The 27592-nt window shown below is 37.5% G+C and overlaps 3 protein-coding genes and 1 long non-coding RNA gene across 10 annotated transcripts; 3 read left to right on the top strand and 1 right to left on the bottom strand.

The window, feature by feature from the left end:
- The first annotated feature begins 885 nt into the window (after positions 1 to 885).
- LOC103933271 (cytoplasmic tRNA 2-thiolation protein 2) lies at positions 886 to 4870 on the top strand. Its single transcript, XM_009342940.3, has 7 exons — positions 886 to 1278; positions 1534 to 1882; positions 1971 to 2057; positions 2865 to 2986; positions 3076 to 3154; positions 3610 to 3992; positions 4432 to 4870. Exons 1-7 carry the CDS (start codon positions 956 to 958, stop codon positions 4478 to 4480), a joined length of 1392 nt encoding a protein of 463 aa, XP_009341215.2. The 5' UTR covers positions 886 to 955; the 3' UTR covers positions 4481 to 4870.
- A 1209-nt stretch (positions 4871 to 6079) lies between these two features.
- Positions 6080 to 9788, top strand: LOC125473361. Of its 7 annotated transcripts, none has more exons than XR_007255262.1 (4): positions 6080 to 8322; positions 8403 to 8793; positions 9234 to 9265; positions 9364 to 9788. It is a non-coding gene; the product is annotated as an uncharacterized LOC125473361 (long non-coding RNA). The 7 variants fall into 7 exon arrangements; XR_007255259.1 differs by having other exon boundaries at positions 6081 to 8205; positions 8288 to 8322; positions 9234 to 9788; XR_007255258.1 differs by having other exon boundaries at positions 6082 to 8173; positions 8288 to 8322; positions 9234 to 9788.
- Positions 9789 to 11390: 1602 nt separating this feature from the next.
- LOC103933272 (protein N-terminal glutamine amidohydrolase) lies at positions 11391 to 14153 on the bottom strand. Its single transcript, XM_009342942.3, has 5 exons — positions 13931 to 14153; positions 13624 to 13729; positions 13293 to 13507; positions 13012 to 13136; positions 11391 to 11866 (listed from the first exon to the last, which is right to left on the bottom strand). Exons 1-5 carry the CDS (start codon positions 14002 to 14004, stop codon positions 11709 to 11711), a joined length of 678 nt encoding a protein of 225 aa, XP_009341217.2. The 5' UTR covers positions 14005 to 14153; the 3' UTR covers positions 11391 to 11708.
- A 54-nt stretch (positions 14154 to 14207) lies between these two features.
- Positions 14208 to 15200, top strand: LOC103933273 (tRNA-uridine aminocarboxypropyltransferase 2). Its single transcript, XM_009342943.3, has one exon. It carries the CDS (start codon positions 14208 to 14210, stop codon positions 15021 to 15023), a length of 816 nt encoding a protein of 271 aa, XP_009341218.2. The 3' UTR covers positions 15024 to 15200.
- Positions 15201 to 27592: the final 12392 nt, after the last annotated feature.

Genomic DNA, 27592 nt, shown 5'->3' with positions numbered 1-27592 from the left:
AATCTCGTAATTTTATTCTTCTTTGTTAGTTATTCTTATTAGCCAAAGTGAATTTTATCCTCCAAAAACAATTGGAAATCTTCAAAAATTTGTTCGAGTCTAAACCATTTAAGCTCAAGCATGACTGTCCATTTCAAATTAAAACCTCCACATAAAGGGGTTGATTTTGCGTTGTCTACGACTAAAAAAAACCGAAACCGGACCTAAAAAACCAAATCAAAATTAAATCGAATTGAACAAAAACCGAAAAAATTTAACGCGAATCGAACCGAATTGAAAATTCGGTTTGATTTCGGTTTTGGCAAAAAATCGACCCAATTGGAACCGAACACACCCCTACGTGCGAATGTAAGAAAAATAAAGTTAGGGCAAATTACATTTTCACATCAGTTTGGAGTCTATTTCAATTTCTTACAATATCTTCAAAACATTTCACTTTCATACCTTAAGCACTATTTTATTTCAAAATAATACCTCCGTCACATTTTCTATCCATTGATCCGTTAAGTGCTGACGTGGCTGCCAAATGTCTGTCACGTGGCAAAATTTTTTTTTTTTTTTTTTAAAACTTGAATTTTCTCAACACACAAAAAAATAAAAGAAACCCATCCCATCTCCCCGCAACCACCTCCCACACCTTTAAACCTACAACAGTTTGGGGAAATAAACCTCAAACCTGATGTATGAAAATGTAATTTACTCATAAAGTTAATGCTACTTTACAGTTATACTGATAAAGGGACTTTTAGGGTAAGAATCCGTAACTTAAGGTGCTAAACTGCAAATATATAAAATAGAGTGACAATTATGTTACTGAGTCTAAACTAGAGGGTCTCAAGTGTAATTAACTCTCCAAAATCTTTAAACCCTACTAAGCTCTCGAGCTCAGCTCAGGCAGGGAGAGAGTCAGGCAGAGAGGCAGAGAGAGAGAGAGAGAGAGAGAGAGTGAGAGAACATGGCGTGCAGTGCTTCAGGTTGCGAATCAAATTGCTACAAAACCCAACAAGAAGAAGATGAAGATGTCAAAGACAACAACAATTACAAATCAATTTCTACAAACACTAGAAACAACAACAGCAACAGTAATTCGTGCCTCAAGTGCAAGGCCAATCAACCCATCTCTTCCAACACCGACGGCGGCGGCGACGATGCGCGCTTCTGCGCCGATTGCTTCCGCGGCAATCTCTTCGGGAAGTTCAGGTTCGCTGTCACCTCCAACGCCATGATTTCTCCTACTGACAATGTCCTCGTTGCCTTCTCCGGTGGCCCTTCTTCCAGGTCCTTCTCTTTCTCTGTCTGGATCAATCTTAAACGTTCATCGATTCTGTTTTAATCGTAGTTTTGCTTCGTGTAGTAAGAAAATCGACTAATTTGATCAATATATGGATACCATTATCCGAAAGGAGTGGAATTTTATGTGCGTGTTATGAATTTTGTGCGTGAGATGATTTCGAAAAAATGAATCTTTTAAGAATTTGAAAGATATATTTTTCGTTACGGGTTTATTGAAATTTGGTATATTTTGGGTTCCAGGGTTGCTTTGCAGTTTGTACATGAGATGCATAATAGAGCACAGAAGAATTTCGATGCAAGTAGGGATAGATCGTTGCCAGTTTTTGGGGTTGGAGTTGCATTTGTTGATGAGAGTTCTGTTTATTCTGTTCCGTCTGGTGAAGTAGAAAACGCAATTGAAGATATTAGATTGATCGTGGAAGACCTAGCTCCACCAACAAAAGAACTGCATGTTGTACCAATTGAAAGTGTATACTCTTCAGATTCTGGTGATGGAAGGGGTAGATTAAATCAGTTGTTAGAAGCTGTTCCAGATGCTACTGGGAAAGAAGATCTTCTGCTTCACATGCGGATGTTGGCATTGCAAAAGGTTGTGAATTTTATATAAATTTCAGTTGAAAAATACAGTGAAGGGCATCATATTGAATTCAAGCTGAATGTTTTGTTTTGTTTTGAAGGTTGCCTCTGAAAAGGGATACAACAGACTTGTGCTCGGATCATGCATATCGAGGATTGCTTGCCATGTTATTACAGCCACTGTCAAGGTTTGCTTTTTATGCCTTAAGTTGGTCGCGTATTTCCTCCGAAAATAAAATTTCCTACTGTCACTGGTCAGTGTATTGGATTCTTATAGGAATTCATGATACTTATAATAAATCTTGTGGATTATATAATTTATATATGCATTGCCCTTCAATACATTTTATTTGAGAATTAGTTCTGTCCCCGTCAAAAATAACAATAACTGGTAATCCCGTTCATAGATCAATGAAATATACTGGTCAATGTAGTGCTTCATGCAATTGCTTTGCATATATTTTGATACATTGAGAATATTTTTTCTGTTCTGGTGTTGAAGCTATAATTTTTAGCGTTCCAAATATATATTAATTTGCTATTTCTTATTCATTCAAACAATATTTATACAAGCCACCTGACCTGGTTATCCATTCGTTTAATTTTATTTAATTGGAAAAATATAGTTAATTTTATTACAGTTTTTAATTAAGCTGAAATGGTAATAAATTTTATTGCATTAAAAAAAAAAAAAAATTACAGATGAAGTGGGCAAGATGGCCACAACTAACCTAGCAAGACATCGTCTCAGAGACTCGGATAATAGATTATGTTGTGTGACATTTAGTAAATTTATTCCTGTATGCAAACGGTGTTCATAGTTTAAACTTTTGTAATTCCATTTGACTCAGCTTTTTGTCCGACTAAAGTCGGAAGGTTGATGATTTTTGGAATGAAAGACCATTTATATCAATGCTATATATATTAGTTTTTGTTGAAGTGTTATGCCGAAACTTCGAAGGTATTTTGATCTTACTTATATTTTCTTTCAACAGGGCCAAGGATATTCTTTACCAGCTGATATACAATATGTTGACGCAAGGTGGGAGATCCCAGTGTTACTTCCTCTTCGTGATTGTCTTGCACGAGAGCTGACCATGCTTTGCCGCCTTGATGGGTTTGTAATTTATGCAACTGTATAACTTATGTTAGAATTTTGTTATCCTTACTGAATTATGTGTCTGATCTCTCACCTTGGCAGGGCAGTCTAAAAACTGTGGAGTTGATAAGAAGTCCTAGTACTGGAATAAACGGCTTGGTCTCATCATTCGTGACACTTTTGCAGGTACAAATGGCACTGTTTTTCTCATCATTTATGTGTGATCAAAGATATTTATTAAAGAATGGCTTTGGCATGAGATTTTAGAAAGAACAACTTCACTGGTAGAGTTTAGCATGCACTTGTAGAGCAATTATTGTTTTTGTTCAACAATTTTGGGTGGGTACACAATTAAGCAAGGGTTAATCATTGTTTAGTAAGAAAGATTTGTAAACGGTATCTCCAGTTCCCCTGGAAAAGTTGATAAGGTTCGTTTTAAAGGCTAAATAGTGAAACATTTCTTTTTTCAGTTACTAAGGTGACACTTTTCAAAACATGTTTTTTGTAGAAATATCTTACTGCAAGACATACATACTCTTATTCCACAAGTAATTGTCTTTGGTTCTGAACTAGCTGTTATACCTTGATGTTTGGTTCAAACATATCTTAATGGGCAAGTCTGATTGACTTTTGTTATCCAGGAAGAAAATCCTTCTCGAGAGTGCACAATTGTGAGAACTGCTGGAAAGCTTATCCCATTTCATTTTAACGGAATTCAAGAGATAAATGACTCTAAGGTTTCTTTGGAAACTCGAAGGCGTCTGAAGAGATATAACCTTAAACCTAATGAATCTTTTTCCTCAGAGTCATTCTGCTTTATCTGCAATAGCCCACTCAGCCGATCTGACTTGCTAAGTTTGAAGAATTTTGAGGACCACAAAACAAGTTCTGTCTGCTGTTTAAGCTGCCAGTTTCAGATACTTCCTGAAGACCCCTCATCAATAAATCAATTTTTTACTCTTTTTCCTCGGCAGCTGGCTGCTCGAGCAAAGCATGACAATCTTGACCATTACAGTGTCCTCAGGTGAGAATAGTATATTAAATCATTTGATGCTTTGCTGATGGCTTGAATCAATTTCCATTATTTCGTAGAAGCTATGACGATACTGGGTTTAATGCACATGCATGTACTGGGTTAAGTTCGAAAAGAAGAAAACTACTACTAAATGAACTTAAAATTAATCATTTCTTTGTCATCTTATACCACAAATCTTCAAATAGAAATCTCAAGATTATCAGAAAACTTATGGGGTTGGCATTCTCGAGAGAGGGTACCTAGACACTGTCTAGCGCTGAATGGCTGCATATTTCTGTGCTGCGATCATGTACAAAACATTTGATCAGCTTCAGTTGGTCTTTTATGGTGGCATGAGTTACCTTATACCGTTGTGTAGTTGAAGAGAAATGCATCGAAATGGAAAGGTTACTGTCATTTTTAATTCAGCCATTGCGTTTTCTTTCAGGGAACAAATACAAGATTGCTTGCTCTCAGAAGGTGAAGATGAGACTTGAGCCGACTCGCCCATGCCTGGGATCCATTTTTTATGAAGGTAGTGAAAGATTTGGTTCGTCAGATTGTTTCTAAAGGATAGTGGACTTGTGATGCGAACAACAATCACAGAACTGCAGGTATCAATTGACGATGTTTGGTTGACATCCGAGGCTGTTCTAAATGTCCAACAGGCCAATAATTTATGTTTGTCTTGATGGCGTGCATCATAGGTTTGAAATTCGAGCTTGGTTCAGTGAGATTGTATCGGGTTTGCGAATTCTTCAGTTGTTTTTTTATTGATAACTAAAAACTGGGAATGGCATAGGCCTGTTTCATCAACACTGTACGAGAAACACTCAATTCTCTGATATTTTGGCATTAGAAGATTGACTAAATTTTGTGCCATTCAACAGATTTTCCAAATTTATTTACACAATTTGAGATTTGAGACCCAAAAAGAAAAAGTAGATAAATCTACTTGTTTGGTACGATAATTGGTAGGAATTTTTGGTATGATGACCATGCTAAACCTAGCCCTAACTACAGCGACGGTGCTAGATGGGAGACAAGTGAAAAGAGAAATCATTCAACTATTTTTACTAGCCGTTAGATTAAATAAATCAAATGGCAAAAAGAGAGCGCATAAAGAGAAAATGACGGAATCATTTTCCAAGCGGAAAACAAGTTCCTCTTTGTGTTGGTATGAACAAAGCCTTGTTTTTATTGTCCTTATGACTTCATTCCCGAACCCAACGCCCATGGTAGAAAAAATTCTGAGGTTGGTCATCCCACACCTATGGTTGGAAAAACTATTAGGTTGGGATAATTAGGCAACGTGATTGATCGATCGATTGACATAAGACACATTAGGTGGTGTCAGAGGGGTTGGGTGGGGCCAAAATACTGAGAGGTAAGAGTGGGAAGGGTGTTATGTTTCTGAAGCCGAACCGCTATGTGATTTGATAAAACAATATAGGTACAAAACCCAGTAGGATTTTTAGTTAAAATAGTTCGTGAGATTGACATAATTCATCATTTTAATCTTTGATATTAAAAATCAATAGATTGGTCTCTGACTTGTTTATCGTAAATCAATTCCATATTTCCATTAAAATCTGTCAATATCCTCGTTAAGTGGGAAGGCAGATTCTCTGCCCTCCCTGTTCCTGTGCCCTCTTATTTGTGTGGTCACGGTTAAGTCACATCAACATTTTATATTACTATTCTTTTTTGTCTTATTATCTCTATAAAAAAATATAAAATATTGACGTGCCTTAACCGTGACCATACGAAATAGGAGGGCACGGGAAGTGAGAGGGCAAAGAATCTGCCTCTATTTAGTGGAAGGGTTTTTTTTTTTTTTTTTGACAAAAATACTTGGAATTGAATCCGCTTCGGAACTTAGAGTCCGGAATCTAAGAATCAATCCATTTGGGTTGCTAATTGATGTGTAAAAGAAATCAGAATTATTGATTTGTATATGGTAAACCAAAAAAATAAATTAATAAAAACCGTTGAATTCAATTTTTGCGTTCAAATTAATTGATGTGTAAACTGAGACACTAAGGTTTGGATCAAATCCAATTTCAAAATACTCTACCCACTAGGCTTTCTTTATAGTTGTTGACTTTATAAAAGCATGTTAGAGTTAGATCTACCTTTTATCTAAGAACCGGAATCATTACAGAGAGTGAAGACTAGAAAAATCTGAATTACCTTCAGCTCACCTCATCAAGCAGAAGAAGATGGCTGAGCTTGGATTTCCGTTAGCAGCCATACTCAATTGAAAAGCCTCGGCTCGTTTGCTTCAGAGGAGATTTGCTTGATGTGGGGGTTTAAAGCGGATTTGCAAAAGCTTGGGTGCACCATGTCCGCCATTAGAGACTGCTCTTTTATGACGAAGAGAAGCAAGCCTGTGATAAGGAGCTACTCAGTTGGCTACGACAACTTCAAGATGTGCTTAGATGTGCTTAGGATTTGTTGGAGGAGTTAAGAGTGCGAAGATTTACAGAGGCAATGTGGTTCGTGATAGTGGCGCAACTAGAAAGGTAAGCCGTTTCTTTTCCCGTTCTAATTCGGTTGCAATCCGATTGTGTGGGTCATGGAATCAAGCAGATAAGGGAGAGATTATGTGAGCTTATAAAATCAAAAAAATAAAAAAGAAGAAGAAGAAGATGAGAACTTTGCTGATTTCTGTAGTTGTCCTTGCATTTGATCCAGATACAACCCTTCAGTGATCTTTGTACCCAATGCAGAGCAAATGATCTCTTTTGCCAATCTAGTAGTATCAAAAGTCCACTGACATACGCTGCCGCATCCTTAACTCAAAATTCCTTACGACTCTCTCATCGTTGTACACCAAATTGGCAAGTGTGGTGTTCCCTAAACCTCGAATCCCACTATACGAATAACATATACATTCTCATTATCCCCACCTTGATGATCATCGCTTGGTACCATTTGAAGGTCAACTGTATTTTTCTGTTTCTCATCACCGAGATGACGGTGATGATGAACAGTGCAAAGATCAGCAAAGCTCACATAATCTCTCCTTGATTTCATGACCTACTCTCAAGCAAAATGCAACTAGATTAGAACAGGAAAAGAAACGGCGTACCTTTCTAGTTGTGCTACTACCACGAACCATTTGCCTTTGTAAAGCTTCGCACTACCAACAAATCCTCAGCATTAAGAACCATGTCTTGAAGTTGTCGTAGCCAACTGCGAAGCTCCTTGTTACGTGCTTGCTTCTCTTCGGCATCCAAGAGAACGTCTTTGATGGTGGACATGGTGCGCGCAAGCTTCGCAAAGCTTCTTCAGTTGCTGTGGAGTCCATAAAGATTTCATGATCTTGTTGCTTTAGCGCCAATCTCCCTTCAGAACAAAATATTGGAAAATGGATTTAACTCGAATGAGAGATGACTTGGAGAAAACCGAGGTAAGTTGTTCACTAAAATATTGAAAGTATGTTTAATGAGATTGATGACAGGAAAATCATCAACATAGGAAGTGTGACTGATAAATCATAAGCCTCCTCACTCGTCTTACTATTCTTTGTCTCTTAGATGAAGCCATATATTCCTCTTCCAAAACCTCTGCTTCTTTATTTTAGGATTGGCATGACTTGGAATAAAGAATATAAATCCGCGGAACTCCCATTGTTCTGTTTTTATCTGATCAAGTGAGTAACTCCAATCTAATTTGCTCTGCAGTGAACTCGGATAAGATTGATATGAAAATGAGATCATATGTGAGTCAGAAAGTTTGTTCGAGCATATTTTTGAGAGAATTATTGTCTGATGTGCTGGTGGTCAATTGTTATAAGTTCCTGTTTATAAGGAAAGATAATAATTGTTCTGTTATAAATTCCGTTATGATCTAGTCACTAAGAATTATTATCTCCTCTCTCTTACTCTGCCTTTTTAAGTAGCTAAACAGTTTTGTGCTGCAGGGCTGGTATTGAACTTGTAAAGCTATCTGTATGCACTTAAAAAAATTCACTGACAGAAGCTGCAGTATTTGTATATGTACCAGATGCATCTTGCATGAGGCACTGCCACTTAATAGTTTCGTGGTTCAACCAACCAAGACGCAGGAAAATCAACAAGTGATTTTGCTGACAGTTTACATCGGACCAGCAAACTCACACATGAACAAACTCAGAACAATTAAGCAATGGTTGATCATTGTTAAGTAAGAAGGATTTGTAAAAGGTATCTCCAATTCCCTTGGAAAAGTGGATAAGGTTGGTTTTAAAGGCTAAATTGTGAAACTTTTCTTTTTTCGATTTCAAAATAATGACATTTTTCAAAACATGTTTTTTGTAGAAATATCTTACTGCAAGACATATCTTATTCCACAAGTAATCATCTTTGGTTCTGAACTAGCTGTTATACCGTGATGTTTAGTTCAAACATATCTGATTGACTTTTTGTTATCCAGGAAGAAAATCCTTCTCAAGAGTGCAAAATTGTGAGAAGAGCCGGAAAGCTTATCCCATTTCATTTTAACCGAATTCAAGAAATCAGTGACTCTAATTTTCCTCTGGAAACTCGAAGGCGTCTTAAGAGATATAACCTTAAACCTAATGAATCTTTTTCCTCAGAATCATTCTGCTCTATCTGCAATAGCCCACTCAGCTGATCTGACTTGTTAAGTTTGAAGAATTTTGAGGACCATAAAACAAGTTCTGTCTGCTGTTTGAGCAGCCGGTTTCAGATACTTCCTGAAGAACCGCGCCCCCCCCATCAGTAAACCAATTTTTTACGCTTTTACCTCAGCAACTGGTTGCTCGAGCAAAGCATGACAATCTTGACCATTACAGTGTCCTCAGGTGAGAATAGTATACATATTTAATCATGTATTATGCTTTGCTCATTGCTTGAATCAATTTTCATTATTCCTTAGAAGCTTGAAGATAACTTGTGATGGCACTGGGTGTACTGCACATCCATGTAACGGGTTAAGTTTGAAAAGAAGAAAACTGTACTACTAAATGAACTTAAAATTAATTATTTCGTTGTCATTTTAGACTGCAAAACTTCAAACAGAAATTTGAAGATTATCAGAAGACTTAGGGGGTAATCTAGACAGAGTCTACTGCTGAATGGTTCCGTATTTCTGTGCTGCGATCATGTACAAAACATTTGGTCGGCTTCTGTTGGTCTTTAATGGTGGCATGAGCTGCCTATATCGTTGTGTAGCTGAAGATAAATAAAATCAAAACTAGAAGTCTACAGTCATGTTTAATTCAGCCATTATGTTTTCTTTCAGGGAACAAGTACAAGATTGCTTGCTCTCAGAAGGTAAAGATGAAACTTGAGCCGACTTGCCCATGCCTGGGATCTTTTCTTCTATAAAGGTGGTGAAAGATTTGGTTGACAAGATTGCTTGCTCTTAGAAGGTGAAGATGAAACTTGAGCCGACTCGCCCATGCCTGGGATCTTTTCTTCTATAAAGGTGGTGAAAGATTTGGTTGGTCAGATTGTTTCTAAAGGATAGTGGACTTCTGATGCCAACAACAATCACAGAACTGCAGGTATCAATTGAAGGTGTGTGGTTGACATCCAAGGCTGTTCTAACCGTCCAACAAGGCTGTTCTAACCGTCCAACAAGGCCTATACTCGATGTTTATCTTGATGGCGTGTATCAAAGGCTTGAAATTCGAGCTTGGTTCAGTGAGATTGTATCGGGATTGCGAATTATTCAGTTGTTTTTTTATTGATAACAAAAATGAGACTGGCATAGGCCTGTTTCATCAATACTGTACAAGAAACACTCAATACTCTGATTTTTTGGCAGCGCATGCATTACAAGAAGATTGAGTAACTTGTGTGCATTCAGCAGATTTTCTAAAATTATTTATACAATTTGAGACTTGGGACCCAAAAACAAAATAAATAAATCTACCAGTTTGGTATGACAATTGGTTAGGGATTTTAATATGGTAACAGCGCCTGACCTAGCCCCAACTACCAGGATGGTGCCATAGAAGAGAGAAGTGGAAAGGGAAAGCATTCCCCAATTATTTCTTTCACTAGTCGCTGGATTAATAAATCAAATGGCAAACAAAATGAAGAGTGCTGAAAGAGAAGGACGGTACATATTCATTTTCCAAGCGGAAACGAGTCACTCTTTGCGTTGGTGGGAGAAATTCGTAGGTTGGTCATCCCACACCCATGGTAGGAGAAATTCTTAGGCTAGGATGACCAGACCACGACTGACCAACATAAGACACATCGGGTGGTGTCAGATGGGGTGGGTGGGGCCAAAACGCTAGGAGGTGAGAGTAGGGGAGGGTGTTTTGTGTCTTAAGCGACGGCTATGTGATTTGATAAAACAATACAAAACTCAGTAGGGTTTTTAGCTAAAATGATATTTGAAATTGGCATAATTCTTCAATTTGGTCTTTGACATTGAAAATCAATAGAAGTGATCCCTGAGTTTGTCTGCCGTAAACTAGTTTTGTCCTTCCATGAAAAACTTGTCAATAACGTAAGTGTAGGGTTTGTTTTACAAAATTACTTGGCCACTAGGCTTTCTTTATAGTTGTTGACTTTTTAAAAGCATATTAAGAGTTTGATCATATCTTTAACTAAGGACCAGATTCATTAGAAGACTAGAAAAATCTGTATCACGTTCAGCTCACCTCATTAAGCAGAAGAAGATAGCTGAGTTTGCATTTCCGTTGGCAGCCAAACTCATTGAAAAGCTCGGCTCCATTGCCTCAGAGGAGATGTGCTTGGTGGTGGGGGTGGGGGTTTAAACTTTAAAGCAGATTTGCAAAAGCTTGGGCGTACCATGTCCAGCATCAAAGACTGCTCTTTGATGACGAAGAGGAGCAAGTACGTATAAGAAGCTATGCAGTTGGCTACGGCAACTTGAAGATGTGCTAAGGATTTGTTGGAGGAGTTTGAGTGTGAAGCTTTACAAATGGTTGGTGAGAGTGGCCCAACTAGAAAGGTACGCCGTTTCTTTTCCTGTTCTTATCCATTTGCATTCCAATTGAGAGCGGGTCATGGAATCAAGGAGACAAGGGAGAGATTATGTGAGCTTAAAGATGATGTTACTGAATTGGCAAAAGATATTCTCAGTTGAGCACTAGGTAGAGAGATTAGTGAAGGGTTATCCCTGGATCAATTGCAAGAAAAACTACCAGACGCTTAACAATCGACCGCCAGCATATTTCTAAGTGGCTATACAGTTTGTGCCGCAGTGCTGGTATTGAACTTGCAAAGCTAGCATGCACATCAAAAGCTCTAGTAACAGAAGCTGCAGTATTTGTATACGCACCAGATGCATCATTCATGAGGCACTACCACTTTATGGTTCCGTGGTTCAACCAAATAAGACGTAGGAAAATCAACAAGTGATTTACTGACAGTTTACATCGGACCAGCAAGCTAACACATGAACAAACTCAGAACAAGATAGAACGAAGGCTGTCCGCTAATCAAATTTAATGCGTAAATATTAGACCCATCTCATAACGAAATAAAATAAAAATCTTACTAAACAATAATCAACTTCCTGCCTGAAGACTTGCACAGAACTTTGGTACTTGTCATTCAAGTTTAAGATGCAATGCTCTATACAGTCTTTAAGGCGAAATCCAATTCTCAGAAGCATCGAAGAGGAAGGAAAATGCAGCGGGAATGAACTAATCCCAAATGTGATGCAGTAACTCACTCAGTCGGAAGCCAGAAAATAAAGGCTTTACATATACCAGCTGATGAGAATTACCCTACATTAAGGAATCTGGGAAAAGAACTCCTCCAGCTGATTTTCTGTTACGACCACACCAAGCTTTTCAGTAAAAACTGCATTGGTCACGTCAACTCCTGTTCCTGTCACCGCATCTGTAGCACGGATCTGAAAGTAACCATCCAGGTTGTGTACAGTCCCATCTGCACAAGTTTACAAAACCCAGGAAAAAATAAATCCAATTTTGTTGTGCATTACTCATCACCTGATGCAGGACAATATGAAGGGATGTAGAAATAGAAGAGATCCGGACTCACTCCGGCCTTTGGCATCACACCAAAGGTGTATTGGAATCACTCCAACAAAGAAACTAGAAAAATTCTGGCATCACAACAGCCTTCAGCTTCACACCGAAGGTGCCTTGGAATCACTACAAGGTTGCTGTGCTTCACACATAAGCAGGAAACCCAGAACTTTTTTTTACTAACAATCTTATTTTTAAAAGCTTACAAAGTAGCCCCTTTTATAGGCTAATTGGTACATGAATGTAAAGATCCGCAGTAATATCCTTAGGAATTCTAAAGACTAATTTATGACACCTAATACATTACAATTAACTTGCAGACTACACTGCATTTATTACAAAGGAAAGTAGAAAGACGCTACTAAGAAAGGGAAAGTAAAAGAGGACATTATAGTTCTTAGTTGATTGCTCTAGCTCATTAGGATTTATATAAAACTATTCTCCGTCTCTATAAACAGAAGATATAACAATCGACCATAAGAAGCTTGATTTCAGCTACTTTCTAGATATCAAACAAATTTCTTAACTCACATATGTGGCTCAATTTTCAATCTTATCTGACATTACTACAAGAGCAAAATTAGATTGGATTCCCCCTCTTGACCGCATAACGAGACAAAGGGAGTTCCAAGAAATGACAATCCTAAAATCAAGAATCAGATAATGGTTCTCAAGTGACTGATGTAGCTCATTAGGGAATATAAATATATATATATATATATATATATAATTATTCTCTTTCATTATAAACAGAACTTATAACAATCGCCGCAAGAAGCATGATTTTGGCATGAACCTGAACTCGGCAAGTTATGCACCTTCCATCTACTTATTACCAGTAGGAATCACTAGTGGCTATTGAATCACATAAGTTTCAATCTTATCTGACATTACTACAAAAACAAATTAGATTGGAGTTGCTTGATCGCAAGAAAAAGAAAAAAAGGGAGTTCCACACATTTTAATTTTTCCAAGAAGTGACAATTCAAAACGATTGCACCGTCATCAAACCATATAAAAGCATCAGAGGAATTTAGCACTTACCCTGCGCAACAATAGGCTGATAGAGAGGAGGTTGACGAAGCCAATTTCCATTAGAATCTTTCATGTGTCTTCTATCAGAAGCAAAGAAACGAAGGAATATTGGGGCATGCACAATCCGGAAACACCTGCATCACGTTACCCGCAAAGATATCAACATAAAGAGAGGGTAACAAACTTATAAGATATATGGCATGTTATGTTGCAATAACCTCACAACATAACAACCCAAGTATCATTAGAACATTTGCCTATAAATGCAAAACAGACAAGTGATGAAGTACCTTCGCAATTCAGCAAAGGTCTGAAATGAGGGGCAGAACGTTTCCAAGACATAGGTTGCTAAAGGACAAGGAAATGCAAGACTCGAATCCAAATCCCACACTAAATGTGTTGCGGGTGTGTCACCACTGCCTTTTTTCTGCACGCAAATGACATGATAATCCCACAGAACAACCCCATCCGCTCGATTGCTGGCCTTCTGGCGCCACAACGGGATCTACACCATTTTATTTACACCAGAACAAACGCTAAGTTGATTAAAAACAAGACAAATAAAACACAAATTTTAAGACAAATAGCGAGTGGGGTAAGATGGGAACACAAAATACATGCCTGTTTCTTGTCATTGGAAATGAAAACGACGAAAAGATCAGAACCCTGTGCATCTGCGATGCCCTTTTTGCACAGCTCCTTGCAAAGCAAGTACACATTCTCCTCACTACACGGACAAAGTGTACAAAAAGGGTGATTAATTTGATTAGCAATTGAACAACAGCACAGAACAAAAGCCGAAAACCAAAAACACAAAACGCGGGTTAGGCCAGTTCGCGGGGGCAATGTTCCCACCACTTGCACCCAAGTTCGAATAAAAAAAGGCCTAGTTGATTGGTTGATTGGTTGATTGGTTTTATTGACGTACCAGTAAAATGGGGTGTGATGGAACTGAGAGATGTCGCAGGAGCTCTCGCTTTCTTCCAACTTTGACGTCGTCATCTCACTCTCTTTCCCTCTCCCTCCGGGGCCTCTCTCCCTGTCCCTGTGGAATTGAATCTCACTTCCAAATTTAGTACCCAGCGCCCCCAACGACGCGTCGTTTCTAAACCCACCAACGACGCCTTCCTTGCTCTAAGCCTCTACCTAGAGCATAAAAACGAATCCGTGCCGTTGGTCTCCGCACAGCCCAGCGAGCTTCATAGATGGAATCAGAAGACCTCAACAACCTTGACATATCCTCCGACAGCGCCGCCGCCCAAGCCGATCCGACGCCGCGTGGGCCCAGGCCCATATGCAGCAACTGCACCCGACCCGGCCCAGTATGCCTCTGCCAATCTCTCCCGGCCCAGCCCATCCAAACCCAAACCCATGTCATAATCCTCCACCATCCCCACGAAGCCAATCACAAGCTTTCCACAACCCCAATCCTCACCAAATGCCTCTCCAACGCCACCGCCATCATCGGCCGCAAGCTCCGGCCAGGCCTCTCGCCGCTCCTGGACCAATCCCCTCCCGCCATATACCTCTTCCCGCCCACCAAATCCTCGCCCGCCGTCACCCTATCGGACCTCGCCGCCTCCACTTTCCCTCGCGTTCTCGTCGCGTTCGACGCCACGTGGAAGCACGCGCGGGAGATGGTGGAAGCGAGCGAGGAGTTTTTGTCGGCGTTCGCGACGAGGGTTTGTTTGGATGTGGACGAAAGCGCGTGCGGTGGGAGCATTTACGACTCGGAGTTGGTTCTGAGGAAGGAGCCGTTCGGCGGGTGCGTGAGTACGTTGGAGGCCGTGGCCAGAGCTCTGGGTGCGCTTGAGCCCAATGGGGTGGAGATTGAGGCCCAGCTTATTGGGGTTTTGAGGGACATGGTGGGTTTGCAGGCTGGCTATCTTAATAAGCCCATAAAGCCCAGGCCCAAGTTGTTGAAGAAAGGCAAGGAAAAACAAAGGCTCAGGATTGAGAGTGAGAGGGAGAGTGAGAGTGAGAGTGAGAATTCTACACTGTCGGGTCATGGTCGAACTTAGGACCGCACTCGATTGGTGACATTGGATATGACATTGGATATTGTTTTTAGTGAATTGCCTTTTGTTCTTTATTTCTGGCTTTTGTATTTGCTTATTTCATTTGTTTGTTTTGTCCACTCACAACCAAAACCCTAAGGCTGCGTTTGGTACGCGAAAATAAACTTATTGGAAATCATTTTCCACCGCTTTCTTTAGGAGGAGGGAAACGCAAAATTTCTATTCCGTGTTTGGTACGAATAAGAAAGCAGGTTTGAAATATCATTTTTCCGGATGTAATGGAAATTTAAATTGTTAAGGAAGACAAATTTGTCATAAAAAAGACAGCCATCAATGCATCTTTTGGTTTCCTGTGAGGAAGAGGGATTCACTTTCCCCTATTTTCCCGCGACACTGGAAATTATTTCCCAACCTTGGACTTATTCAACATGAAAAGTCAACCATTTTCATTCCCAAGCTCTGTTTCTAGCGTATCAAACGTACCCTCAAAGGAAATATACTCTACTTCTTCAAACCATTCCATAAAATGGTTAAGGCTGTATGTTCGTTCTTTTGTACTCAAGTTTGAATTTTATTTTGCTAGAAATTATAAATTATATTAGTGTAGAACATGGCTTCTCACACAAATGAAGATTTACAATATAAATACATCAGAGGTCGTATTCAACTTTTTAATTTAGTGTCCAATAGTGCACCGACCAGACCGTCATGATGTAATACCTCACAACAATATCCTCTTCATTTGCTCTATCATCATGTGTACAACTGTCATGGCATTGTAACTTAAAAAATGGAAAATATGAAGAAATACTTAATATTTTAGTAAATTAGTCAAAGTATATTGTATTTTTCTATTATTATAATATAAACGATACGTGGATAGTCTTGGGGTTTAGAGTTTTTTTTACAGCGTTTCGTATTTAGAAAAAACAAAAAAAAAATTAATCCGAGACACAATGAGTAAAGAGAAAAATCTTATGCACGTGAAAAACTCAAAAACTACTACTTGTAAAGTAAATTGCATTTTTAAATAATAAAAATTGATTGCATTATTATTTTTTTAACTATAATATTAGTTAAACAATGACCTAGTTGTGATAGCCCGTCCCGAACTTTTCGTACCGTAGGGGTGAAATGACGGTTTTGCCCCTAATGGATAATTGTTGTTTGTGTGGTTGTTTTGGGTTCTTGGTTGGTTGCATCCCAGCCACACATCCATCATCATCCTCATCCTCCTCCTCTGTTCACCCTACCTGTCCCGAGACCCCCTCTCTCTTTCCCATTCATATCTTCTTGTACGGACAACACCATAACCCTTGGAAACTTCACGGATCGAGGAAACAAACTACATATTTGTGCTCGTGAGGTCCTTAGGAGTTTAACCATACCCATTTCAGGTAAGGATACCTTCGTTTTCACGTCGAACTCGGGATCCCCCGAGTTGGTCACTGTTCATGCACACCTTAATTCTTGTGTTTTTGGGAATTTCAAGCTTGTAGGAAGCTTGGTGAGGTTCTTAGGAGGCTCGTGGTGGTTCGTTTGAAGGTTTTGGTTGTCAAGATCGTGAGTTGTAGGTTTGGCCGGAGTTGGTGGTGTTTTCCCGGCGAGATTCTATGGGTTTTAGTGCTTGAAAGTGATATGGATTTGTTCCTCTTGTTGTAAGCTTCATTTTGGTACCAATTTTGTGAAATTTGGTTGAAAAACGAGTGAGATATCAAGCTTTGAATTTTTTCTGGCGCCGACGACGACGCCGGAGTTTGGCCGGAGAAGATGACGGAATATTCCTAATGGCGTTAATTGACGCCGTCAGTGTGATAGGCACGTGCCTGCGCGTGGGCGGCGCGTGTGGCCTTGCCTTGGCCGACGCGTGGGGGCGCGTGCGGCATCGAAAAATTATTTTAAAAAATATGGGGATGTTCATGAGGTTAAGTAGATCACGTTGGTGTATTCATACACCCCATTTGAGCATTGTATGAGAAGTTATTTCGTATTGTTGGTTATGTGCTTTAAAATTAACGTATTTATAGTTGTTTCGCATATAGGTGAGACCTATCCTGAGAACGAGCGCGGTCACTCGAGGCAAGGGGGTTATAACCCTTCTACATACCAATGAGTGGGCTTTTGCTTTTCCGTATATACGTATATACTTATGTTTTTCCCAGAAAGTAAAATGAAACATTTATACGTTTATATGCCATGCATTATGTTTACCCATTTAATTATACATTATTAGTTGCATATATATATATATATATGTGTGTGTGTTGGTGTTGAAGACGCACAAGTAAGTGCCAGGTAAGTTATGGTTTATGTTTATGTTCAGGAGTGATTTGACATGCATAGAGAGCTCATAACCTGCACCCCCGGTGTTAGTGCTCCCGCCCAGAGTTGGGCACAGTCTTTCACGTGATGTTCACCTCCCGCACCACACGCTCATCTTGGATCCAAGTTAGGTGCACAGTTCTGTCGTACAGACCACTTTAGGTGGTTCCGACTCGTAGATGACCCGCGATTATTCGCCCAGTCTGCACATGATCGTAGCACTTGAGCGTACTTATTATACATCTAGTCCTGTCGTACAGACCACTTTAGGTGGTTCCAACTCGTGTGCAGGTATAGTTAGTGAAATGGAGATTTGAGCTCTAGATTCAGCTGTACAAGTCACGTTAGGTGACTCCGGCTGACAGATTACATGGCATTATTTGGCATTACCTGAGTACTTGCATTTTATTTCAAGGCATTTGGCATGACATTTTTCTGAGCATGATTTTTATATATATGTATATTCTATTTTCTGGGAAGTATACAGGTTTTACGGCGAGGGGTTAGAACTTTGTTTATGAAATGGTTTTTGAAAAGCTTTGTTTTTGCCCACTCACGCTTTCTGTTTTGCGCTCCTCCAGGTTCTAGGTTGGCTAGCACTTTTGGTGGCTCTCCCGAGGATTTTCCCGGCATATCTGACAGATTATCACCAGTGTAGGACCACCTTTAGGTGTGTTTATTTAGTGTTGTTTCTCCCGGACTACATTAGGTCTTCCGTGCTCTGAACTTGGTTTCTCACACTTACGCTTGCACATGTATGTTATTTACTTTGTGTATAACTGGGTTTTTATTTATTCGTACTTTTATTATTATTTATTAGCTTCCGCACTGTGCACATGGTTACTTCACTTCCACGTAACGGCTAGCATGCCCTAATCTCAGTCGGGGTGTGTCATAGTCATAATGACGAGATTTGTATCTCACATTTTTTTTTTTAACAAATGATATTATCTACCTTAAGGAGGAGGGGCAAGCTTAGCCTGACAATGGGCTAACAATAATGTGATTCAAATTCACCTTTGGCTAAAATCTCTCAATTTTAAATAAAGAAAAATACCACTTTAATATTACTAGACTGCGGTTCTAAGTTACTATTGATTGATATATATATATATAATTTTTTTTGAACAAACGATAATATCTACACTAAAGGGAGAAGGTAGACTTAGTCTTACAATAGGCGAATAGTAATGCGGTTCAAATTTGTCATTAGCTAGACCGTAGTACTAAATAACAAATTGTTTTTTGCGTCCTTTTTGTGGGGGATGGTCCATAAACTTTGTTACAGTGGCAATGTGTTGTGAACACAACCTTCTAATTCTATGCGGTTTGTAAATTTCTACATTGAGACCTCCCACGTGGAGGAAGAAATGGATGTGGACCAATGATTCAAGGAAGACTGATCCAAATGTGCATACAGGCACCACATGGCACGTGATATGTTCACCATTGTGCACTCCCACTTAAAAGCTCTCGCACTACTGTGTAAAAGAACTGCTTTTTCTGATGTTCTTCCGATTAGTTGGTTTAGCGGCTTTTCGTTTCAAATTTGTTTTCAACTTGTGTTTCATTGTGGCTTTTTATAAAAATTTATATACAAGTTTCACTTTCTTTTTCTTCCCTCCGACCCCTATTGGCTTAAATGCTATATAATTCATTTGGCCTTTTAGTTATTGTGTTTCGGTTAAGCTAATATCGTGTATTCTGTTGAATCAACATTAGAAAGACACTTAAAAGACAAAATGGGGTAAGCATTTCGGCTAATTTATTCTGTGTATTTTCAAATTTCGCTTATTTGGTTACTTTGCTTTTAATTCGGGTTGATTTGACGAAAAAAAAAAATTGTAGTTCGGGTTGAAAATGATTTTTTTTCTTCTTCTAAGTTATGGCACAACAACCCAAAATGTTGGAGAGTTCGTATCAAATATAGAAGGGTTAAAAAGGATTTTAGTTAGAGCGACTTCACTTTTCTCATACTCTAGACTAGCATACTCTAGTCTAGCTTGTTAAGAACATTTTCAAGAGAAACTCTAAATTTTTGTTAAACTAGCAAGTGAACAGTGTGAAAAACTATTTTAGTTACTCAGTTTAATTTTTTATCTCCAACAACTCTCTATTTTAACAAACTTTGAATATTTTGTTATTAATGATTCAAACTCAACCCACTCATTTTCTAAAACAATATTTTATCTCTTCCTTTTCTTTTTGCTCAATGTTCCACCAAGAATTTTATTTTTTTTCCAATATTTAGCTGATGAACAGTTGCTCTGTAAATTTCAGGAGTGATTGTTCATTTTTCTATAATACAGACTCTTTTATAGAGTTTGTTGGCGATTTTTATTTTTTATTTTTTATTTTTTTTATATTTGACTCTTTAAAATAGAGTTTTGATTGTATTACAGCAGCCCCAAATATTAAGTCACGTGACCAATTTTCGTAAGTTATCACTATTAATGCACATTGTAGAACTTTAACCCCTAAAAATGAATATTAAAATTTCTGAAATGGTTTGTTTAAAAATTATTTGAAAACGAAACCAAAGCTAGGGTTGAAAAAAACCTAGCCGTATAGAGCAAAACTCAAAGAAAAATTCTCTGCCGCCGGAGCCTACTTTGACTTTGAAATCAACGACAATCTTCTCGAAACCATTCTTGTTCTCTTCTCTCTCCTTTTCTGTTTACTGTCTTTGGTGTAGAATCGTCACAGTGATAAAAGATGGATTTTGGGCCAAAATAGTCCTTTGAGATTGACACAATTTCTCACTTAGGTCTAAGATTTAAAATCAATAAAAATAGTCCATTATATTATCCACGATCAACCATTTTGGTCCTTATGCGAAAAATCTTCCTTAAAATTGAAGAAACCACCAGAGGGGTTGATTGAAAAATATTCTCAATTTAATGGAGATTTTTCACGGAATGACCAAAATGATTGACATGAACAATCTCAATGACCACTTCTATCAATTGTAAATATCAGGTGTGAAGTCAAAAATAATCACAAGGTGACACGTGGATCTTTGGGTTAAAGGGACAAAATTATCCTCGAGACGTACCAGGATGCCTACGCGAGAGCAGCGGACAATCAACCCTTAACCAAGTCAAAAGTGCCCAAAATAGGTAATAATTCAAAACCTATTTCATCTATCTTCTCCATAAGGTAACCCCCAAAACATTCCTTTTAAATTATGTTAATTAGCTAATTAATAGATTTATTACTTAATTAATCCATTAATGGCTAATTAAACTACCAATTAACTACAAAATACACTCAAAAACACCACAAAGGGCTGGCCACCTTCTCCTCCCATGCCCTATATATACTACCTAATTTTCTCTAAAAACCTAGGTCTTGACTATTGCTAAACACTTAAAAATTCCCTAAACATTTTTCTCTCAAAATTCTAACGTTGGCATCAGAGGTTATTTGGCCAAAGGTCCCCCCCCCCCAATTCATCGTGGGCGCGTAGGGCTTTTGGTCTTGATCAAATGTGTTATTTGTTTTGTAGGTGCAATTTTGTCTAAGATCAAGGAGAAAGAAATTTGCATCCACAAATTGGTGCTTTCATTGAGAGTTGAGTCTCACACTCGTAGAAGACTCTTGCATCCAAGGTTTTTCTATTTTTCTTGTCCATTTGTAGATTTTTCGTATGTTTTTATTATTAGAATTTTTTATTTGCAAAAATTCTTTGATAAAACGTAAAATAGAAGTACAATGGCTAGAAATTTAGAAAATTCAAAAAGTGAAAATTCCAATATTCAAGAGATGGGACCACGACGATCCATGAGGCTAAATGTAACAATAAGTGGAGTGGCACCACCACCATAAGTTCTTTTTCAAAGAACTTTACCAAAGGTGATATTTGTTTTGTAGGTGCAATTTTGTCCAAGATCAAGGAGGAAGAAATTTGCATCCACACCAGAGATCAAAGTAAAAAGTTATATCAATCTTAAAGACTATTTTAGTTAAAAACCACAAAAGAATCACCATATAGATGAAAGATATATCTTTTTAGCATTGAAAATCAAATAATACTAAGGTCTTAGGTCCCGTTTTATGATATATTAGTCTATTGCCACACGCTAATGCGTGTGACAATTTACTTTTTTTTTTTGTTTAATCTTAATTATTTTTTCGATGTTTTATATACGTGGGGTTGTTTTCTTTTGCTGTGCTATAACAAAAACACTTATTCTGACCTAAATTTTGAAAAAGAAAAAAACTTATTTTTGTGTTTACCAAACATATTTTTCACTCTATGTTTTTACATAGCTGCTTTTTTTTTTTTTTAAATTCGAGCAATCTCAAGCCCATACTAAGTGGATTCTCAATGTTCTCTGAAAAAGAACTTGGTTATTTTATTAGCATGCTTTTATTAAAAGAGCTTCCGGCAAAAAAAAAAATATATATATGTATATCTGAACTGAAAAACATTTACAGCATAAAGCTTTCAAATAGGCTCTAAATTATGGAATGACGATCCTCTTCGGATCCTCTTTGTGAGGCTTTCGGAATCCTCTAATCACATCTGTTCATCGTATATCGTGCGATCATAAATTATTGTAAATCTTTTTATTTAAAATTAAATATAAACAGTACTTGACGAAAACTAGCTGCACATTGTACGATGAACATATATGATTGAAGGATCTCTAGAATCCTCATAAAAAGAATCCGAAAATGATCCTCATTCTAAATTGTGTACTAACCTATCCAAAGAAATGTAACTTGGAATTCTTCAATAATTAAAAAGAACTCTTTGAACATTCTCAAAGTCCTAGTACTGCAACTATAGCATGAGCCTCCTTTGAAATTGTTGAGTGGACCCACCCTTTTAATAAACCAAAACCTGTTGCATGGACAGATAAATTCGCTTTTGGTATGAAAATGTAGCACCTAAGCAAAGTCATGTCAATTAACACTTCGGATGACACATCACACACATTGTGTGGAATTTGGATTTAGAAGTTATGAACAAACTTTGTTTAGTCTCTTTATTAGTCTTACATTAAACCCTACCAATTTCTTTTAAATAGGATTAAATTCACTAAATACCAAAATATCATTGGAGTCTTCACCTACTCTCTTTTGTTGGAATTGCATTTCACCACCATCACCGTGGATGGATGATGCAAGAAGGACTATCTATAAAAGAGACGAACAACTACGAATTTCTAGGTACCGGTGTTGCACCGGCCAAAGTATTTTCAACGATTAAGTCAGTAAAAGATCTTACAACTTAGGCATTGGGCTAGAGAGCGAGTGTAGAAAATATTATAATACTTTTGATGAACCCTAATTATGTGTATTTATACTAGTTGAGAGAGAATCATTTTATGATAATGAATATGTATAAAGTCGGTAGAATCCTAAAAGATATCCAGCATAAGATATTATTTCCTTGTATGAGTGTGATTACTTAAGCCAATCCTTAAATTATAGGAACCTCCATTCTAGAGTCCATGGTGTGATGGCAATGTTGGTTCGTTTATGTAACCCAACCCAATCAAAGCTGACTAGCCCATGTGGAGGTTCTCATATTCCGATTTATCTTACTTCGGCTAAGAAAAATTTCATGGTTCTAGATCTCTCTCTCTCTCTCTCTCTCTCGTAAAACGATATATTTATACAAAGGAGCATAGTATTGATCTAGACCATCAAATAGGCTAGTTATAATAATTGATATCGAACTCACTATCAACAATAGTTCAACTTAAATTTTGATCAACAAAAGGCATGATTATGGTTTCTATTTATGTTGTTGCCAGAATCCTCTTGCCTTCAGTTTTTGTTCCGTATTTGTCTTTGCATTCAATGATCAGCCAAATGAAAATTAAAAATATGAAAAGCAGGAAAGCCACAATGGACTATATAATTTTCTTTGGAAAAAGGCGCCACCACTTGGTTTATGCTATCAAATATCAAGCCGAAGTGTTATATTACTCGATGAATTTGTGAATTTGTGAATTTGTATTTAGGGAATTGAAAATTCATTCATATTTTAAGAGAGGTCAATTGGGCTTTTAGAGTTGGATTGCAGTTCTACAGACCAACAAGTGGAGGAGGAACAAGACATAAAGAAAATGACTTACTCTCAAAAGTTTCACACGTAGACAACAATGCGATAAAGATGGACGGAATATTTGATGAAAAATTAAAAAACACAACGGTAAGGGAGAATTTGGCTAGTAATACAAGTGGATGGGGGTAATTGGCTAAAATAAAAATTCAAAGATGAAAATGACACTACCTTACAAGTTCGGAAAGCAAATCGACAAATATCTTATATTGTTAATTCAAGAACAAGAAATTGCACCAATGTGTGATGATGTTGACTAAAAGATAAATGATCTTACGTTTAGGAGAACTTTTTAGTATGATGGTCACACCACCACGTGTTCGTACAAATTCATGTATGATAATATTATAATACGTAGTTGACGTGATTGAATGTATTGTATTAATACAATCTATTTTTTTATGGTATATTATTTGGAAAAATAACTAAAGAAAATAAAACGTGAACTATGCTTAAAGTTAACATGTATTTTCTAGTGTAGAAATCTTATCATTGTCATGTTAGGTAAAAACTTTGCGTATGTGTAGATAGAGAATCGGTACAAAAAGAATGGTAGTTCAAAAAACTCTAGCTTCTAAGCAAAATCTTGTATTGACTTTTGTGGAACTCTTTTGAATATGCAATATACGTGATTGAATTAAATTATACCCACACAACACAAATGATCATAATGGCTCATAAAAAAATTTCCACATCCAATCCATGACTAAAATAAGTTTTTTTAGTTTTACTTTTTTTAATGTAGAAGGAAAAATAGCCTCCCACCAATTTATCATTACAAAGTTTTGCTAATCTTTATCAAGAAATAACAATCTAGTCAGGTGACTCTTCAAACCAAACCACTTAGCGATACAACGATATCCTGAATCAAGCAAGTGTTTTTAGATAAAAACTAAATTGAGTTTAAAAAGGAATTTATTAGAACACAATAAAAGACAATAATTATATTCAGACACAAACCATGATACACTTGCTAACATATTCTCTCATATACCATTATATGCTAGACCTATATGTATTAGTAAATGTCAATCTTGTGTGTCTAAGTAACATTACGAAATTTTTATAAAACTATAATTACTCAATAAAAATGTAGACATGGTGTAGCTAATATTGTTTAGGAATACGATTGCGTAAATCTAGAAGTAGATTCCAATACGATTTAGGAGATCTATTTCCTTTAGGACTTCTATTACTTGTGAGGCAAGTAAACCTACCTAATTAGTATAAATAAAGGCATAAAGCCACAAGGAAGCGTGTGCAATGCATAACCATCAAGCTCTCTATTGTTTCTCTCTGTTGTCATCCATCTTTTACCTTTACTCTCTGATTTTCGTTCAACACATTATGAGCACGAAGTGTATCTTTGAAGGAAGTATCGAGTTAAGAACGTTATTGTAGCAATCGCAATCCAAGCATCTTTTATACTTAATCTTTTCTAAAGTTTTTTAAGCCTTTATGCATGTAAATCATCACATAAAGCATGAACTCCAGTTTTGAATTATATATCTTGATATGTTTGTGATGGATTATTGTGATTTGAAATTTGATTGCTTAAATTGTATATATGTGTGGAAAAAAAAAAGGAATTAAAAAACCCTAACCCATGTGAGCCACGACTTCGAGTTGCGTTGCATGCTTGAGCTTAGCCCAGACTAAACGATGACATTTGTTCGTCTTCTTCCTCATGTCGAGGCCAGATGCCATCTCCAATTTCTGTTGAGACATTGTACCAGAGGTATTGGGTGGTCGGGAGCTCGAGATTCCATTGAATCTCTTTCATAGCAATCTTGTGCAAAACACCTTCTCTACATTTCTTGCCGAAAATATTGTTTTAGAATAACAATATTAGGCACAAAACTTTCAAAAGTTTTCAAATTTGACATCTGTCTTGCTAGTAGTTGAAAATAACCAACTTCTGATGGAAAACCATCAGTCCCACCCAACTAGCTCAAACGCTGCTCCTTTGCATGAAGCAAATGCAAGTGTGCATCAAGGACCAAAATGCTGAAATAGGCATAAAGGATGCGATAAAGGTGCTTCACCCAAATCTGCAAATAAGGGAGACAAACTCGAAGGCCAAGCAAAGAGTGTGAAATGCAATTCTAAACGTGACTCTTTGTCTCCTAAGGCTCAAGACTTTAAGAATAATGGTAAAGTAAAGGAGTTGACTACCAAGTGAGTTAAGAGAGTTCCTTTTTTTTTCTTCCCAAGCATTGATATGTGCTACTGTTGTGGCTTTAGTAAAAAACGGTTCAAAGTTTTCAGGGCCCTAATGCACGTTGTGAAGGAATACCACACTAAAAGGAAAGCTAGAAGGCCAATTTCGCTCGAGAGATAAATTTCGCCCAAGTTGAGAATCCTAAAGTTACAACGCTGGTGATTTCTTATTTCCATGAGGCTAGTGCACCTATGGAGGATTAGATTTTGACATAAGGCCAATATTGGCTGAAATTTACCGATGTTTTTTTTTTGTCTAAGCTTGTGAAAATTTTTGTTTCCGGTGTCTAAGTTTTGTGTTGATTAATGCATCGACACCAATTTATGTTGTTGATTGATGCATCGATATGTTGATCACATGTTTTTCTATGTCCACACACAATGTTGCTTTTGCAAAACTTCTGGAGCAAATTATTAAGATGAGGGTTCACCTCCCATTAAGTCGATTCAAATGGATAATGCCGGAGAGTCTACGTAAAAGACTTTTGACAACTATTGCATGTCTTAGGGTGTTGGATTTGAATATCATGTTCACATCCAAAATGGTCTTGTAGAAGCGTTCCTAAACTTCCTTCAATTAATCGTTAGGACATTAGTCATGCCAACCAAGCCTCTGATTTCTGCATGGGGCATGCATATTTACATGCGGCAATGCTTGTCCGCCTGCCTCATCACCACCTAACCCTCTTTACTGCTCCAGTTGGTTATTGGAAATGAGCCTTAAGTTCACACTTACACGTGTTTGGGTGTGCCATTTATTGCCAATACCACCGTCATAACATACCAAAATAAGTCCGCAAAGGAGGTTGTCAATATGTCAGTTATGATTCACCTTTGATTATTTGGTACTTAGAGCCTTTGATAGGCTTACTTCTAGATTTGTGGATAGTTACTTCAATGAGACAATTTTTTTGCAATTAAAGGGAGAAAAGAACGTCAACTTTCATGATAAACAGAGCAGATTAGCATGGTTGGTAGCCATTATGCTTCAACTTGATTCCTGTACTCCGCAGTGTGACATTAAAGTGCAACGTATTCTAGATCTTTAGAGCTTAACTTAAAGCATGCCAGATGTTTTTTTTTTGTTCTAGCAAGAGTGACAAGGTCATGTATACCACTTATAAACGTGCCAATAAGGATTGAAGTGCTAACAAGGCGTCAAGGCAATGTCCTAGAACAACGTGCCCCAACCACCTTTACACCACAGGGTTGGCCCGAATTATCTTTTATATATATTATTGCAACCTTTCTTAGTGATAAATTAATCAATATACTATGTAGTGGAATGCTTTTTTATCCCTAATTGTTATGGAGAACAAATGGCGAAATATAATTGATTCCTCTATTTAAGTGGTTTTCACTTCTCCTTATTCCTGTTTCTAACTCTTCCCTGGATAGTTCCCAATGTTTGGCATTTTCCACACTTCGTGGGTGCAGCATCAATAGATTTTTTGATCGCATGTAATGATCGTGCTAACACATTTACAGCTAGTCAATCAACTGCCCCAACTTAGAAGCGAGGTAGACCAGTCGGTTTGAAGTAATATGGCATAGCCCAATCCTAGTTGAATCGTTGTCTCTTCTACTCCAATGCATAAGGTTATTATAGACTACGGTTCGGGAAGAGACATAACCCCTCTCAAGAATTAAGATATTTTGGTCAATTATGTTTATTTAGATGCACTGTGTACTAATAATAAGATGATCATTGAAGATGCATTTGCGTATATTATAGCTATTGAAATTATGCAAAGCAACGATATCAAACCACGTTCCATACACGAATGTCAGTGTAGAACAGATTGGCTAAAATGGAAAGAAATAACCTATGTTGAATTTGATTATTTAGCAAAAAGAAAGGTGTTTGGTGTTTTACAACCCACACCTCCAAACATGAAACCGGTTGGTTATAAGTGATTTTCATAAATAAGGGTAATGCGAAGAATGAAGT

Source organism: the organism of the source record quoted next, unplaced genomic scaffold (assembly GCF_019419815.1).
Source record: "Pyrus x bretschneideri cultivar Hongxiangsu unplaced genomic scaffold, Pyrus_bretschneideri_v1 Contig83, whole genome shotgun sequence".
NCBI classification, from domain to species: Eukaryota; Viridiplantae; Streptophyta; class Magnoliopsida; order Rosales; family Rosaceae; genus Pyrus; species Pyrus x bretschneideri.
Note: the sequence above shows the minus strand (reverse complement) of the source record. Positions and strands in the feature narration are given on the sequence as shown.

Excerpts from the sequence above, each read along its gene's own strand:
- LOC103933271 (XM_009342940.3), top strand. The coding sequence starts at position 956 with ATGGCGTGCAGTGCTTCAGGTTGCGAATCAAATTGCTACAAAACCCAA. Across the intron at positions 2,058-2,864 it reads TTATTACAGCCACTGTCAAG|GGCCAAGGATATTCTTTACC; the intron begins GTTTGCTTTTTA and ends TTCTTTCAACAG. Across the intron at positions 2,987-3,075 it reads ATGCTTTGCCGCCTTGATGG|TCTAAAAACTGTGGAGTTGA; the intron begins GTTTGTAATTTA and ends TTGGCAGGGCAG.
- LOC103933273 (XM_009342943.3), top strand. The coding sequence starts at position 14,208 with ATGGAATCAGAAGACCTCAACAACCTTGACATATCCTCCGACAGCGCC.
- LOC103933272 (XM_009342942.3), bottom strand. The coding sequence starts at position 14,004 with ATGACGACGTCAAAGTTGGAAGAAAGCGAGAGCTCCTGCGACATCTCT. Across the intron at positions 13,730-13,930 it reads CATCACACCCCATTTTACTG|TGAGGAGAATGTGTACTTGC; the intron begins GTACGTCAATAA and ends TTGTCCGTGTAG. Across the intron at positions 13,508-13,623 it reads TTTCCAATGACAAGAAACAG|ATCCCGTTGTGGCGCCAGAA; the intron begins GCATGTATTTTG and ends AAAATGGTGTAG.